At 34.5% G+C, this 16343-nt stretch overlaps 3 protein-coding genes across 3 annotated transcripts; 2 read left to right on the forward strand and 1 right to left on the reverse strand.

Annotated features, from left to right (window-relative positions):
• Nucleotides 1–7598: 7598 nt before the first annotated feature.
• LOC120274520 (microtubule-associated protein 70-5-like) lies at nt 7599–10097 on the forward strand. Its single transcript, XM_039281064.1, has 11 exons — nt 7599–7777; nt 7876–7961; nt 8034–8099; nt 8186–8356; nt 8442–8612; nt 8695–8850; nt 8919–9065; nt 9146–9217; nt 9302–9601; nt 9688–9812; nt 9884–10097. Exons 1-11 carry the CDS (start codon nt 7681–7683, stop codon nt 9906–9908), a joined length of 1416 nt encoding a protein of 471 aa, XP_039136998.1. The 5' UTR covers nt 7599–7680; the 3' UTR covers nt 9909–10097.
• A 559-nt stretch (nt 10098–10656) lies between these two features.
• LOC120274699 (cysteine synthase 2) lies at nt 10657–12835 on the forward strand. The gene is made up of 6 exons (XM_039281228.1): nt 10657–10900; nt 11022–11096; nt 11396–11539; nt 11672–12031; nt 12123–12358; nt 12437–12835. The coding sequence occupies exons 1-6, from the start codon at nt 10685–10687 to the stop codon at nt 12672–12674; spliced, it is 1269 nt and encodes a 422-aa protein (XP_039137162.1). The 5' UTR covers nt 10657–10684; the 3' UTR covers nt 12675–12835.
• Nucleotides 12836–12936: 101 nt separating this feature from the next.
• Nucleotides 12937–15186, reverse strand: LOC120274698 (pentatricopeptide repeat-containing protein At4g16390, chloroplastic). Its single transcript, XM_039281227.1, is given in 2 exon segments — nt 12937–13481; nt 13483–15186. Coding segments are annotated over 2 exon segments (1977 nt in total). The 5' UTR covers nt 15145–15186; the 3' UTR covers nt 12937–13166.
• Between the last annotated feature and the right edge of the window lie 1157 nt (nt 15187–16343).

Raw genomic sequence — 16343 nt, forward strand, 5'->3', positions numbered from 1 at the left:
ACATTTCCCATATTTCAAAAAGGGTATACATGCAAAAAGTTCAGAAACAAGAAACAGCGAAAACATGCAGAGGATAACGAAACGTATTTGCATACTGAAACGACAAGCTCTCGCCGGCGGCGAGCGGAGCGCCGTCGTTAACTAGACAGTCATCATACTGAACTCGCCGGAAAACTCGAGGGTTAATGAGCCTCGCCGAGCTGAACCAACCACACCGGACATGAATATTCGCCACCGCACAGCCGGAAACACACACGTTCAGCACCTCCACCGTGTACGTCGGAATCCCATTCGGCAACGGCGCCGTCGCCCCTTGGTACACTTCTATGTCCTCCGGCGAGCATCTCCGATCTTCCATTCTATCCTCTCCATGAATGAGTGGTTGTTGTTGTTGTTGTTGTTGTTGGTGGTGGTGGTGGTGGTCGCCGGCGGCGAGATTGTCTGGGTTTTAAAGAGAATTTAATTACGAGATTGCCATTGGAAAACAATGGAAAACGAGTTACAGGACTTACCGTGAAGTAAAATGAAGAGAATAGTGAAAACAATCCTCATGGATGGGAAAACACTGGAAGTCTGTTTCTTGTTTCCTGTTTGACTTACAAATTGGAAGTCTGGAAGTGAGTTTTATGTTTATATATATATATGTATATATATTGGAAGGGTGTCAGAGATATCTCGTCTGTAATTAAGGGTGGTCAGAGATGAGATATTGAATGGTGACCGTTTGATGATGATCAAACGGTGGAGAAAAAGAGTTGTATGTGTTTTAATGAATTATTCTCAGATAGGAATCATTTAATGGCCCTCGAGTTACTAAAGATTTACGGCAATGGTGTAAATCTTTTTTTTGACTAGGCTGTGGGTTGTCATATAGCATGTCTCTTTGATAAGACTCTTAAAATGATGAGCTTTCATGCATTCCCTATGAATAAGTAAATACAGTAGAATATATTTATATGTATGAAAGGAAGCATTGGAAAAGGTGGAGGGGGGTAAATGAAGCATGGAAAAGGGTGAAGCCGCCATTGGAGGGAGAAGAAGATGAAGAGAAGAAGATGAAGAGAAAGAGCTTTATATGATGGCACTGATGACATGGTTATTTAATGAGGTTGGCCTTGGATGGCTCGCTTGTTTCACTGATCGAGGTGGTGGTGGTGGTTTTGCACGTGCTGTCACACGTGTTGCATGCCTGCATGCATGTGCATGCATGGCATGGTTAGTGAGAGAATGAGATATGAAGATCAGTTTGGCCTCATGTGTCATGGCACGTAAGTATGCATGCAAGTGTGTTTTCATCTTGGATATATACTCCAGTAGTTAATAAATAATATGGTTAGCTTATATTTTCAAAATATCTAATAGGTTTAATTGCTGTATAGATTCCTATAATTATATATTTTTTATTTTTTTAATCTTTATAATATTTTTTTATGTATAATTAAGTCTTTATATTTAGTTGAAACCCGATCATTTTTTAATCTGCTGTAGTTTAATGTCAGAATCAGAGATTATGAATTCAGACTTAAAAATATTGTCATGACTAAAAACGATCCAATCTGATTAAATACGAGAATTTAATCAGATCTAAAAAAATATTGAAGGACTAAAAAAGTGAAAAGACATAATTATATGACATGATTTATAATTAAAACCTATTTAATATGATATCACATAGTAATATATCATCATCCATTTTTAATCTATATCAAATGGAGTATATATATCATTCTATATTGTTACAAATATAAAATATATTACTATATATATATAAATGAAGATAAGAAGTGGGGGATAAACTCTTTCTTTATTTTATTGTCATTAGTTTCTGTATATTATATTTGTCTCATGTTTGAAGAAATTGTAAAGACAATTGTTTTTGTCAAGTTAAATGGAATGAGGATCAAAAGATAAGTTTAAAGGAGGTAAAACTTATATTAGTATGTCAAATATTGATTTAATATTTGATTAGTACTCATTGATTGCTTGTAATTAATTTGTTCCCCGTCAACCATCGGATGACCCCAAATTGCAGATGACATCAAAGCTGTCAGTGAGGCCATGGCTCAAATCTTCTCCCCCACGCGATCTGCTCTCCCGCATCGTTTCATACAATCGCTCACCCGAGTATTCTTATATTATTCTCATACTATACATATACTGTACATCCTGCTCAAGATCGTTTCTATTCATAAAAAAAGGCCATTGTCGCCTATTATTCAAATTAATTTGTCTCTGAATAAATCAAGTTACTCTGAGTTATCTTCCAGTGTTATACCTCATTAATGTTATAGATAGCTTTTTATTAAGTTAATGGATTAATTGATATTATAACGATTTTTTTTTCGTTTATTGTAACTGAAAAATGATTTAAAAAAAAAATGAAAAAACCAAGGAAGCTAAAAGAATTAAACAAGGATGATCATTGTTCAATCCGCCATTTGGATTCTTGCAAATTAGATGTTTCCATTAAGACACATAAATAACTATACTCAAGCAATCTAATTGTGAGGCAATTAAATTAGAGGTATGTTTTTTGGATTATCTTATTAAAAGTTACATTTTGTCGTTAAATCTTATATAATTCTTTGATAAACATGGGACATTGAATTGAATGGTTTGTATTTTAATTGTCCTACACTTGGCATTTAGTTTTTGTATGTTTGCTCATTAGTAAGGGATTCTCAAATATAATATTTCTGAATAGTGAGGTTAAACCTTAATTTAATAATCACAAATTCATCATTTTTTTTGGAGATAATAAGATTATTCGTCTTGATGATTCTCTAAATTACAAAAATCTCAATTAGCCAAACACTGCCTAGGGCAATAAAAACACATGTGAATGGGGAGTCAAAAGATTCAACCCTCCTAATTGTAATAGCAATGTATAATACTATTAAAAATATTGTAGAATATGATATATAATATTCACTCAACTGATTACTAAGTCTCTTGTAAGATGAGTTATATTCTTTACTCCTCTAGAGTTGCAAAAACTATTATAGGATTTTAGTCCCTAATATATCATAATCTTCGGCACACATAATATGGCATTATTGTCTATCGTGTTAACCCATCCCATATGGTAAATCTCTAGAGGTCGTTAACAATCCCGAGTGACACTTATCACCTTTGTTATAAAAAAAAAAATTCTCAATTAATGAGATTTATACGTGTCTCATAACTTTAGTCAATTTAATATTAAGAGTATTAGATTAGTTTTAAAAAGAAAAAAAAATAAATCATGGTCCCTCTATTTTGTGTTTTCCGTTATTTTTAGTCTTTTTAATATTAAATTCTCTATTTTGGTCATCGTATTTACACATTTCCACCCTTTAGCTGAGACATCCACTTTTTGGCTCGATTCAGATTTATTTGTTTTTGGCCTCTCCGCATCAACTAAAAAGCGACAAAAAGTGCGATCCCAGTCAATTAGAGGGACAAAAAAGAACAAAAATGTGCAAATACGATAACCAAAAGGACTGATCTGTCAGCTTAAAGATGGAAACGTGCAAATATGATGACAAAAATAGCATATTTTATATTAAAGGGACTTGAAAGGCAAAAGTATAAAATAAAGAGACAATTTTGATATTTTGACCATTTTTAAAATGGTTTGTTATTAACGAATATGTTATTTTAGAGTAAAAATATGAAAAGCATAAATGTTTAAAAGTTATTTAAAAAATAATACAATAATTTCAAGCTAAAAGTGGAGAGAATCCACTCCATACATCCTCACTAACTAGATATGAAAAGATTAAAATATTAAATCAATCTTAATCACATCGATCATATCATTGGTTTTACAATTATAGCAATAAAACTTTTCCGATCAATAAACATCATTAATCTTTTTTTAAATATAATTATTTTGTCACGTTATATATAAAGCAATAATTTTACTATTGACAAATTAAAGTGTTTCTATGTCAAAATCAACTTACTCTTAATAACCAACTGGTTATATTAAAAATTGTGAAATTAAAAGAGAAAAAAATTATTCTAATTGATAAACACCGTGAATTACCTTTTAATAATGTAAATATTCTATAAATAATTTGTGAATTAAACTTAAAAAAATTGAGAATATTCTAAAGATTAACATGCTAAAATCAATCTTAATCACGTATCGCATCTATGGTATTATATTGGTTGTATAATTATAGCAAAAACTATTATGATCAATTAATAAACATCACGAGTTTTTCCTGAAATACAATGATTTTGTTACATAATTAATATAGATAAACAATAATTTGAGTTAAAGAATTAAAATATAAATTGCAAAACCAAAAAAATAAAAATATTCTGGTTGATACTTGCATTTGTAATATTATTATTCTATACTTAATGTATGAATTATACTTTAAAATATCAGTAATAACCTAAAAGAGTGAAAGTGATAAAATTAGTTCACCCTTACAAACTATATACTGTAAATTATAAAACTAAAAGGGATTAAAATATTCTAATCAATAAAAATCATGTATCAAAATTTAAGATATAATTATTTTGATCATATATAATCTATGAATTAATGAAAGATAAAAAAATAGCTGAACCAGACAAAAAGGATTAAAATATCAAAATCAATTCATCCTTGTCAATTATGCATTGTAAATTATAAAACTAATAAAAATATTCAAATCGATAAACATGGATGATCCAATGATTCCAATCTCTCCTTTATATATATATATATATATATTATTATTATTATTTACCCTAAGACTAGATACATGAAAGACTCCTTAAAGAAACACACACACACACACACACACACACACACACACACACATATATCTTTTCTTTTTTTTAAATTAGTTTTTGTCTGTTAAACTGTGAACATGGATGTAAGTTCAAGCACATAAGGGCAGAGACATCATAAACAAATATTAAAGGAAACTCAAAACCTTTTTCTAGTTCCACAAGCATCCAAATAATTAGTAAGTTGACTAGGGTTACCACCGTTGTTTTCCACTTTATCTAATCACCTTCTTTGTGCCTTCTTTCTCCATCACAAGTTCAACATCTTGCCTTCCATGTTCATCACAAAACACCCTTCACCATTTCCATCAAATCTTCATTCACCACAAACTCTTATCCACAAACCCTAAACCCTAATACATGTCAAAACCCTAACAGCTAAGTCTATATATTTGTATGCATATATAAAGAGGCAATTGCTTGCCTATGTTTGAGGCAAGTAGAAGAGATAGAAAACCATGGCTACATCAAAAAGAAGAACTAGAGTTATGATCACCTTTCTTTTATCAATCTCTATCTTTATCTTCATCTTCATCTTCTCCTCTTCTTCTTCTTCTTCATGCATCATAATTAGAGTTGTGCAATCCATGCATGAGTTCATCACTAGGAAGGCCATGTTTATCTTTTGCAATGTCATACTACTCTTCCTTGCTAAAGACTCTGCCAGGTTTAGCTCTCCTAAGTACTCCATGGTTGATATTTATGATGAATATCTAATCAAGAGAGAAGACCTTCTCAACCCTTCCATTTTCTCTTCAGAGTTTCAACAACAAGAAGAAGAAGAAGAAGAAGAAGAGTATGAAGATGCATTAATGGAGAAAGAAGAAGAAGGAAAGGATACTGAAAGTGAGATTAATGATGTAGAGGAATTCAATAGAAGGTGTGATGAATTCATAGAGAACACAAAGAGACACAGAAGACTTGAGGCTTTGCACTTTGTTGTTTCCTGATTAATCAATCTTTTCCTTTTCTTAATTAATTTTCAATATGAATATATATATATATATATATATATATATTGTAAAGTGTAGCTTCATATATCTTCATCATATATATATGTTATTAAAGCTAGAGTAGTTCATTGTGATAAATTTTCTTGTATTTTCTTTGATTAGTTATATATTGTTCAAAGTGAGACTGAAACAAATGTTGGTAATTGCCATAACATGTTTAATTATTGATGGTGACACAGTATTTAGTTGTGTCAAAATCTTTATTGTGGAATCCAAGGGCCTGCTTCAATTGCCTTTATTCTCATAATATTCCATGGTTTTGGTTATTGTAACATTGTTGGAGATGCTTTGCATGTTCACTTGGCATGGAGCATTTAACTTTATCCTTTTAAATGTAGTTTTCTATACATTTTTTATTTAATTTAGTTGTATTCAGCACTCATTAATGATATATTATTTGGGATATAAAAGTTGAATTATTAGTATTGGTTTAAACCCTGTTTAATCAATAAACACTACTGTGATGTATGGTGAAAATTTAGATATTAATATGTATATATATATATATATATATATCTTGGGCAATACAGATGATCAAACACTTATAAACCAATTTAATTTATTTCTCCAAATAATGTAGAACTTAATTCACTTTATTGTTGACCAAGATTGAGCCAAATGATGTATTAATTAACATACAAGGTACTATTTTATTGTTAATCAAGTATTAATTAATTAGTTATTAGTTGTTTACTTTTCTTTTGTGTTTTTATTTAAGAACTTTTTTCCTTGCTTGCATCTTAAATTAAAACCATTCCAATTACATTCAAACTTAGAGGAAAAACTATTTGAATATATTATTTTAATAGTTGTCAATAAAGTTCTTAATTAGATTTATACTAATCCATTCAATTCCTAAAATTCTTGATTAGATATAACTTAAACCCCAAGTATCAAGAATATACTAAATTCGTAATCAATATATATATATATATATATATAGACTTCAACTTTAAATAATATGAGGTTTTTTGACATTGTAAAATAAAGACAAGCAAGAAAATAATAAAAATATTAATCACATTGAAATAACTTTATGTCAAATGAAAAAGGCTTAGTTTTATGCACATCATTCTCAAACACCTACCAAATAACTCCCATCACAAGCACTTCACAAAGCTTCAATTCATCAACTGCTCTCAAAGACACAACATTTACCAACAACCCTTAAACCCTAATCTCCAAAATGAGAAGAAGAGATTTCCAAAATGTTTCACAAACCCTAACCCTAGGCAACCCTTTCCCACCTACCCCACTTAATAATTCATTATCTTAGTGTCATTTTCTTGATTATTTGAAATGCTTAGTGGGGGTTACACTGAAATCAACTTTCAATTTAAACATAATCTTTTTATAGGGCCCTACATTTTTGTACTAATCTTGATTAAATGAAATGATTTGGTTTTGATCACTATTGAGTTGTTGGTGAGAGTTCAAATCTTTACTTAGTCATCTTAACAATTGAAACAAATCCAAATGGCAAGTATGTATCTCCCTTATATATATATATATATACACACACACATACAAGAGACAAACTTCAAAGCAAAGAAGATGACATGAAAATTCATCTGATTATCTCATTAGAAAAAAAAAACTCGAAAAACAAGAAATACGACAATTCGAAATAAGTAAGACTCCTCTTCAAGTATGTATATAAAATTTTCGGTTTTTAAGAGTAATTAAGCAAAATAAACAAGAATACACATACACAAAAGGATAATTTGGTTTGCAAGCTTTTCATTCCATTGTGGTCAATTCTTTTGATAAAATGGGTCTTCACCCACACAACACATATACAATATAAATCCCCCCTTCTAAGTCTTCTGTTCACTGTGCTCTGTTTAGAAACAGGGGAATTACAGAGTAGGAGAGTTGGTGAGTTTGTGAGTGAATCATGGGGAGTTTAGGAGAAAATGGTGTTATGGAGTTAACTTTAAGCTCTCTAGACCCTGTTTTCATTGAACTCAATAGATTGGAAAACAGTCTTAGAGGTATACCAATGTTTACCATCATGCTCTGCATTCACTTCCTCTGTTTTTTGTTTCTTTTTGTTTGTGTATATATTGTTTTCTAAACTTTTTGTATATAGAGAAAGAAAGAGAACTGGGAGCATCTCAAAGGGAAATTAAAGCCTTAAAAATGTCAGAAGTTCTGAAAGATAAAGCTGTGGCTGAGGTAATGAAATTTGTTGATATTTTTGTTCTTTCATTTGATTTCTTTCTTTTATCTGATTTGTTGTTGTTCCAGATGAGCAATGAATTGAAGAAAATGGAGGAGAAGCTAAGCATTACTGAAAAACATCTTGAATTCAAGGTGGTCTTTTCTGATTTTAAAAGTTAGAAAACATGATAAATTTGATTAATGTTTTTGTTAATGATGAGTTAGTGCTTGATAAACAGAGTCTTGAGATTAAAAAACTTAATAATTCAAAGAAGGAAGCAATAGCTGCACAGTTTGCTGCTGAAGCTACACTTAGAAGACTTCATGCTTCTCAAAAAGAAGAGGAATTAGTTCCACTTGAGGCTGTGATTGCACCACTTGAATCAGATATTAAGATTTACAAGAATGAGGTTCATTTTTTTAATTAATTGTTCAATGTTTGATTTCATGATTTTAATTAGTTTCCTTCATTTCTGTACTTTTTTTGAATTGTAGATTATTAGACTTCAAGAAGACAATAAAGCTTTGGAAAGATTGACAAAGTCGAAAGAAGAAGCACTTATCGAAGCCGAAGAAATCTTGCGTAGTGCATTAGAAAGAGTGTTGATAGTAGAGCAAGTGCAAAACCAAAATCTTGAGCTTCGAAGGAAGATTGAAATATTTCAGGCATGGAATTGGCCTCATGCATTTACTTATCTTTTACCATTTTATGCAGTACATTCGATGAATTTTTCATACTATAATTCAGGAAGAAAACAAACTTTTAGAGAAAACAAACCGGCAAAAAGTTGTAGAGATCGAGAAACTTAGTCAAACAATACGTGAACTCGAAGAATCTATACTTGCCGGTGCTGAAAACGCTAATGCTATCCATGATTTTCAGCGACAAGTTGCCGAATTACATGTAAGGCACTCTCTTTACATGATTAATGAATCACGAGTTTTTTCCGGCTTTAATTCAGTGATGTTTAGGAAGAAAAAAAGACACTTGAGAGAGAGTTAGCAAGAGTTAAAGTTTCAGTAAATAGAGTTGCATCAGTAAAGGCGAACGAATTCAAAGACGATAATGAAAAGCTCATGCCTGTCAAACATTGGCTTGATGAGAGAAAGTTCTTCCAGGTATTCGATTTATTTTTAACTTATCGTCATATATTGAATTAAATCTTTCACAATTTTTTTTTGCTGAATTTTGTATTAAGGGAGAGATACAAAGATTGCGCGATAAATTACAAGTGTCGGAAAGAACTTGCAAGGCAGAAAATCAGCTCAATGTATGTGAAACTAGAAATAGTTTTTTTTTTTTCTGGTTTTAATTGTTACTTTACATTAGCTTTTAATCATGAAATTCTTTTCAGGATAAACTTAGATTGAGGCTGAGGACTTTGGAAGAAAGCATGATTAATAAGAAATCATCGACGAATCGATATGTCAAAGGGATTAATCTTGTTGCAAAGAATTTATGGGTAACAAGAAGTAAAATTTCTGATGATAACTTGAAGGAGAATTCAGATGAAATTAGTACCAAAGAAGAGCATGGAAATGAAGACATGGTTTCTGGTTTTCTTTATGATAAATTACAAAAGGAAGTGATTAATTTGAGGAAATCTCATGAAGCAAAAGATGGATTACTGAATGCCAAAGAAGATGAGATTAAGGTGAAGAATTATATTAATTTTTACTGTTGTATTAAATCATACAAGAATTTATTCAGTTAAAATTATGCCGCATTTTTCGTATGCAGAAACTGTTAAAAAATTTAGAAACACTGAGGAAGATGAAGAAAATTATACGACGGGAACCTGAAACTGTGGTGAACAAATCAAAGAATCAAAAGCAAAAGAAGATGAACTCTAATATCTCAAACAGGTAATTAATACACTGATTGGTTTTTAAATTGTTCTGATTGTTTCACTGAAACTTTTCTCTTGTTACTGCAGAAATGTTAAACATTTCAGGAACTGAAGTAATGCTATGAATTTATATGAATTTGGAGAGCAAGCAGTAATGATGTTGTGTAAATCTTGGACAAATATGTAAAGAAAATAAGTTGTTTTTATAAATTATGGACATGAATGTAATCTTTGAGCTTGCATTGTGCTCATTTGTAATTTAATTACAAATTATTAATTAATGATTTGGAAATTATGTAAATTTACTGTCAATTGACAATTGGTGAGTTTTTCATGTACATGTGAAAAGATTTACATTAAAAACAAAATTAACATAATATTTGAATTATATAAAATAATTAAATCAGTTTTATTTTTATAATTTTCAATATAATAATTTTTTTTAAATATTATTTTGAAGAATGATCGCATGCTTTCTACACTGATTCTCTGCAGTCTCTGCTAGTGGGCAGTTGAAGCTGGCTGACTCCATGTCTTCCATTCGTCGCAGCTTGGAGTTTCTGGGACCTCATGCTGGGGAGCCTCATATGTCTTCTGCTACGGAGGAGGTACAAGACCCGTTCGTGGAGTAGGGGTCTGTGTTTCTGTTTGAGGTGGCTGCGTCCCCTCTGTTATGTCTTTTTCTTTTATTGCTTTTTTCGGATCCTGTAGTTTTTTTGTAATCACTACTTATGGTTGGTCTGGGTTTATTATTGTGTCTGATCTTTTGTGGGTCGTCGGTTTGTACTGTTTCTTACTTTAATATATATATATATATATATATAAATATATATATATATATGGTTTATCCATACAAAAAGAGTTCCGAAAGAAACAGAGGGCTTGGCCATGGCTTCGGCGAGATCGAGCGCCGCCGGAGCCATTGCCGTGGCTGCCGTGGCCGTCTTCTCTTGCTACGTTCTGTTCAGCAATAGCTCGAAGTTCTCTTGGAGGAGAAGAGTTAGCAGAGCTTCACGCAAGGGCGAGAAGAAGGGTCTTATCGCGGCCGTCGGCAACACTCCACTTATCCGAATCAATAGCCTCTCCGATGCCACCGGATGCGAGGTCTGATTGCGATGAAATTTCTTTTATTTTGAATAAATTCCTTGATTTGTTCTTTGAATCAAAGAAGGGATTCAATTTTCATGTGTGAGTTTTGGTTGTGTTTTTATGATTTTTGTTTCAGATTTTGGGTAAAGCTGAGTTTTTGAATCCCGGAGGAAGTGTGAAGGACCGAGTTGCTGTTAAAATCATAGAAGAGGTGATGATTTTATACACTTCTCAGTCTAATTCTCTTTTCTTAGATTGAATTGTCTTCAATTTGTGTTAAAGTTCATCTTTTTTTTTTTATACATATTATTTTGGGATTGTTCTTCAGCTAATGAATAATTAATATGTTGTTTTGGACTTAATTATTCCAAGTTATTAAGTTCTGATTTGAGAAAACTAGTAAACTTTTGATTTCAAGAGTCTTTGTGCATTCAATGTGAGCCATGTACCTTGTTTTCAAGTTGTTTCATTTTGTTGCTAAATTAGTGTTTGAATTCTGTATGCCTGAAGGCATTGGATGCTGGAGCACTTGTTCCAGGTGGTGTAGTGACTGAAGGAAGTGCCGGAAGCACTGCCATAAGTCTTGCTACTGTCGTACCTTCGTTCGGCTGCAAATGCCATGTAGTTATCCCGGATGATGCTGCTATCGAGAAGGTATGTGTGCAAACTCTTATTTCATAAGCTCATGTTTTGGATTGTATCAAAATCTTATGATGTCAAGTTGAACTCTATATGATGTTTTGAATTACTTTGCAATCTGTTTACCATATCACGAAATGTTTTCAGTCAGAGATACTTGAGGTTCTCGGTGCTACCGTGGAAAGAGTAAGGCCGGTGTCTATCACACACAGAGACCATTATGTCAATATTGCTAGGAGAAGGGCTTCCGAAGCCAACAAATTAGCTGCTAATGGCTATCGACAGTGCAATGGACATAGCACGGAAGCAGGAGAATTCCCTGCCATCTCCATGACTGATTGTAAAGGTGGTTTCTTTGCTGATCAATTCGAAAACCTGGCTAATTTCAGAGCTCACTACGAAGGTACTGGTCCAGAAATATGGGAGCAAACCGGAGGGAATTTGCATGGGTTCATTGCCGCTGCAGGTACAGGTGGCACGGTTGCAGGAATTTCACGGTTTCTTAAGGTTTTTGTCATTAGTTAATTTCCAATTTCATTTTTTGCTTTTAATGTTCCAGTTGAGCTACATGTAAATTATTTCGTTGTTGTTCATGCAGGATAAAGATCCTCGCATTAAGTGTTTTCTTATTGATCCTCCTGGATCTGGTCTTTACAATAAGGTCACAAGAGGTGTGATGTATACAAAGGAGGAAGCCGAGGGCCGGAGATTGAAGAACCCTTTTGATACTATTACCGAAGGAATTGGAATCAACCGACTGACCATGAATTTTATGATGGCAGAGTTGGATGGAGCTTTCCGGGGAACAGACAAGGAGGCTGTTGAAATGTCAAGGTTTGTTGTCCCGACTTAATGATTTATAATCATTTCTGAAGAGATTTGAGTGAGAAATATTTCGGCAATTCTTCTCAGGTATCTCTTGAAAAATGATGGACTATTTGTTGGGAGTTCTTCGGCTATGAACTGCGTAGGAGCTGTGAGGTTGGCTCGTGTTCTTGGTCCCGGGCATACAATCGTTACGATTCTATGTGATAGTGGCATTAGACATTTGAGTAAATTTCACAATTCTCAGTATCTATCTGATCATGGCCTGACTCCATCTGCAACTGGCCTTGAGTTTCTGGATTTTCAGGACACCGGCCAGCCTTAATGCGATCGTTGCCACAGTAAAATATACGATCGAACTTCTGCGTTTGAATTAAGGATGCTTTGAGTTTATAGGGGAGAAATTGTTTGTTGTTTTAACTTAACAGTGGATTTGTAAAACGGATGCTCATCACTAATGTCATTTTTGCCCAGGCAAATCATTCATGAGTTTCATTATGTGTATACTGAGTAATCTCATCACAGCAATACCAAACTGCAGAAATGTTGAGTAATAAGTGATTTAACTGAGTCTTGAAGACAAATGATGATAGAAGAGGACTAAAATTTATCCAATTTGGATCACTAAATTGAACCATTTGAGATGAACTCAACAAAGATTACAGAAGAATGGCATTTTCAAAAGTTACAACGACTATAACATCTCCTTGAGTTTGTACAATAGAAGCATGAATTCGCATCGCCGATGATCATAAAATAACCAAAGATGAAATCTGGAAGCAAAATCTTCATACATACTAGAGGCTACACAAATAACCTAAGCAGCAACCAACTCCGGTGAACTCCTTGATTTCAACCATGACTCAGCTGCAACTTTCGTTGTCAAGAACCATCCAACTTTATCTGGTGCTTCATGGAAGGGTGCATTCAGCTCCCTCAAATGGGATTCGAACACAGATGCCAACCCCTTGTCGGAGTATTTATGCTTTCCATGACCTGTATGGATGCCTAGCAATGGTGGCAGCTCTTCACCACTTGCTAATGCTTTCGATAAATCATTCATCCATATATGCAACGCCGTTAGACCAGCTCCAAGAGAAAGGCTCTTCACATGTAAAGACCATTGGGCAGGGCGATTTAGATTGAATATCAGTATATATCTCAAGACGCAAAGCCATGTCCAAGAGAATGCAAGCTCTTTCAAGAAGATCAAGATTCACACACAGGTCGATCAAACAATTGCAGTAGGCTTTCTTGACTTCCTCACTCGTCTTGCTAAACAGTTCTTCGGCTTCCACTTTGATCACCTCATTCGTGCTTCGCTCGTCCACCAACAGCTTCACCAAAGAACCCAACTGCGCATTAGCCTTCTCGACACATGCAATCACCTTCCCCACCTCTTCCGCCGGGATTTGAGTCATCACATTCAGAAGACAACCACAGAACCGATCATCAGGAGTAATACCCAACTCCAACACCTTATCAAACGTCCTCACAATATCATCGGTTCGCCCTGCCTTCCCATAGCATTGCATAATCGATGTCAAAATGAAGATATTCGGCTGAAAACCAGCTCCTATCATCTCATTCATCACCCGCTCAACCTCATCAACCTTCCCGCTACAAGAATACACAGTGATCAACGACGAATAACTCCAACTATCCGGCCTACATCCCTCTGTCATCCCCTTCATCTCCTCAAATATCTCAACAGCATCATCAACATACCCCAAATCAGCACACATTGATAACAACATATTATACAATATCACATTCAACTCCAATCCTTTCTCCTTCACCTCCTTGTAAACACTAAGAGCATCCTCTGCATACCGAGCTTTGCTATAAGCTCGGAGCAGCGCTGCATATGTAGCTCTGTTTGGCAACAAACCATTAGCAATCATCTCTTTGCACAATGTCTTAACTTGCCATGGTCTTCCAGCTCTTCCCATTGCATCTAACAAAGTGTTAAAAATGACAGTGTTTGGCTTAACACCAAGTGCTCGCATTTCTTCAAACACATTGAGTGCACCATCAAAATTGCCAGAAAAACCATAAACCCTAATGACAGTGGCAAAGGTCACAGGATCCAACCTTCTTTTCTCCATCCTCGCATTGTCATACAACTCTAGAGCTTTCTCCACATTGCCGGAACGACCATAAGCGTCGATCATGGCGGAGTAGGTGACATCATCAGGGGAGCAGCCAAACTCCGGCATCTTCTCAAACCATTCCACAGCTTTGGCGGGGAGATCGCAGAGTCTAGCGCAGCTGATGATGGTGGAGAAGGTGACATTATCGGGGCGGACGCCATTGGAGAGCATTTCGTCCCACAAGGCGACGACTTTATCCCAATCCCGGCTTTTGCGGAGGACTTTGAGGGCGACATTGTAGAGGATGGACTCCTTGTTGATTTTGACGTTGTGGAGGAACCAGCGGAGGGCGGGGAGGGCAGTGGCGGGGTTGTCCATGTGGTTGAGGATGACGACGGCATCTTGCTCGGAGGGGGAGGAGGGGAGGGAGAGGAGGAGGTCGGGAATGGAGTTAGGGTCGGGGGAGGAGTTGAGGGAGTGGGAGAGGTCGAGGAGTCGAGCATAGCGGGAGTCGGAGGAGTTGTGGCGGAGACGGGCAGCGCGGGGGCTGTTAGGGTTGATCCAAACGGAGTTTTTGGGAGGCGGAGAGGAGGAGTCTTGGAGGTATACCTTGGGGGGCTTTGGGTGAGCATGGTGGAGCTTGAGAGGAGGAAGGGAGGTGGAGAGATGGAGGAATTGGGAAGCGATGAGATGAGACGCCATTAGCGTTGCCCCAAGCTTTCCAAGAAGAAGGGTAGAAGAAAACCTTAGCCTTATCAGAAGGAGAAATATTTGCAGAAATATCCCTGAGTTTTATTTATTTATTATTTATTATTTATATATTTTATTTTATTTTATTTTATTTTAACAGGGTTAAAACTCATTCCCCGTATCAACATTTCGTTGAGGGAAAAAATTCTCCCCAATCACTTCTTCGTGTGGATCCTCACAGCGTCAGAGAATCTTTGCCCCACTAAATTTTTTTTTCTATAACATCATGCAATTTAGGGGTGGACATGGGCCGGGCGACCCATGGGCTGGCCCGAACTCAATCCCAAAAAATACAGGGCCTGAGTTTAGAAAGTTGGCCCAAAAAACTGGGTTGAGCTCAAATGTTTTGGCCCGATTGAATTTCGGATTGAATTTAGGGTCAGATGAATTTTGACCCGACCCGGCCCGACCCGAATAAATAAATAATATATATATATCATATATTATTTATAATATATATAATTATATATATATATATAATAGTAATAGGTTTGAAAAGAGTAAACATTAGACAGCTTTTTAGCTTTGATTTCAGATTCTTTAATATATAAGATATATTGGGATCTGTGCATGGCAAGCTTTTCATCTGATTGTGTCTTTGTTTTTTTTTCGTTTGAGGGTTCAGGGATGGCATGACATATTACATTCAAATAATGAAAAAAAGTATCTACTTCCATTATCAAGCTTCTCTCCTCCATCAAGCTTTTCTCCTCTTGCTTTAACCAACCGCTATGCTCTTTTATTTTTGCACTGATCCATTTCATATTCGGTGAAGATTTGGCCATCCAGGTAATATATTCTTAGATTTTTTTTTCTTTTGATGTGTAGTGTGTACTAGTATTTTGCCACTTTTTAATCAAGTCACTTTTATATGAATGTGCAGGCATTCTTCTTTTTGAAATCTTGAATTCACACTTCATGAGTTTTCTCTAGGTTCCATGATCAAGCTTTTCTCCTGCTTTAAGCAATCATTGAGCTCATTTGATTTTTCACTTCATCCATTTCATCTCAAGTGAAGGTCTAACCATCCAAGTAATTTATTCACTCTTATACTTCAGTTTTTAGATTTTTATTTATAAATTAATATTTTTATTACACCACATGAATTTTTTTCTATTGATTTTTTTTTAATTTTGTTTGTAAATTATTTG

The sequence above is a fragment of the Dioscorea cayenensis genome, chromosome 13 (genome assembly GCF_009730915.1).
Source record: "Dioscorea cayenensis subsp. rotundata cultivar TDr96_F1 chromosome 13, TDr96_F1_v2_PseudoChromosome.rev07_lg8_w22 25.fasta, whole genome shotgun sequence".
NCBI lineage: Eukaryota > Viridiplantae > Streptophyta > Magnoliopsida > Dioscoreales > Dioscoreaceae > Dioscorea > Dioscorea cayenensis.

Excerpts from the sequence above, each read along its gene's own strand:
- LOC120274520 (XM_039281064.1), top strand. The coding sequence starts at position 7,681 with ATGGGGAGTTTAGGAGAAAATGGTGTTATGGAGTTAACTTTAAGCTCT. Across the intron at positions 7,962-8,033 it reads AAGATAAAGCTGTGGCTGAG|ATGAGCAATGAATTGAAGAA; the intron begins GTAATGAAATTT and ends TTGTTGTTCCAG. Across the intron at positions 8,100-8,185 it reads AAAAACATCTTGAATTCAAG|AGTCTTGAGATTAAAAAACT; the intron begins GTGGTCTTTTCT and ends CTTGATAAACAG.
- LOC120274699 (XM_039281228.1), top strand. The coding sequence starts at position 10,685 with ATGGCTTCGGCGAGATCGAGCGCCGCCGGAGCCATTGCCGTGGCTGCC. Across the intron at positions 11,097-11,395 it reads CTGTTAAAATCATAGAAGAG|GCATTGGATGCTGGAGCACT; the intron begins GTGATGATTTTA and ends GTATGCCTGAAG. Across the intron at positions 11,540-11,671 it reads ATGATGCTGCTATCGAGAAG|TCAGAGATACTTGAGGTTCT; the intron begins GTATGTGTGCAA and ends AAATGTTTTCAG.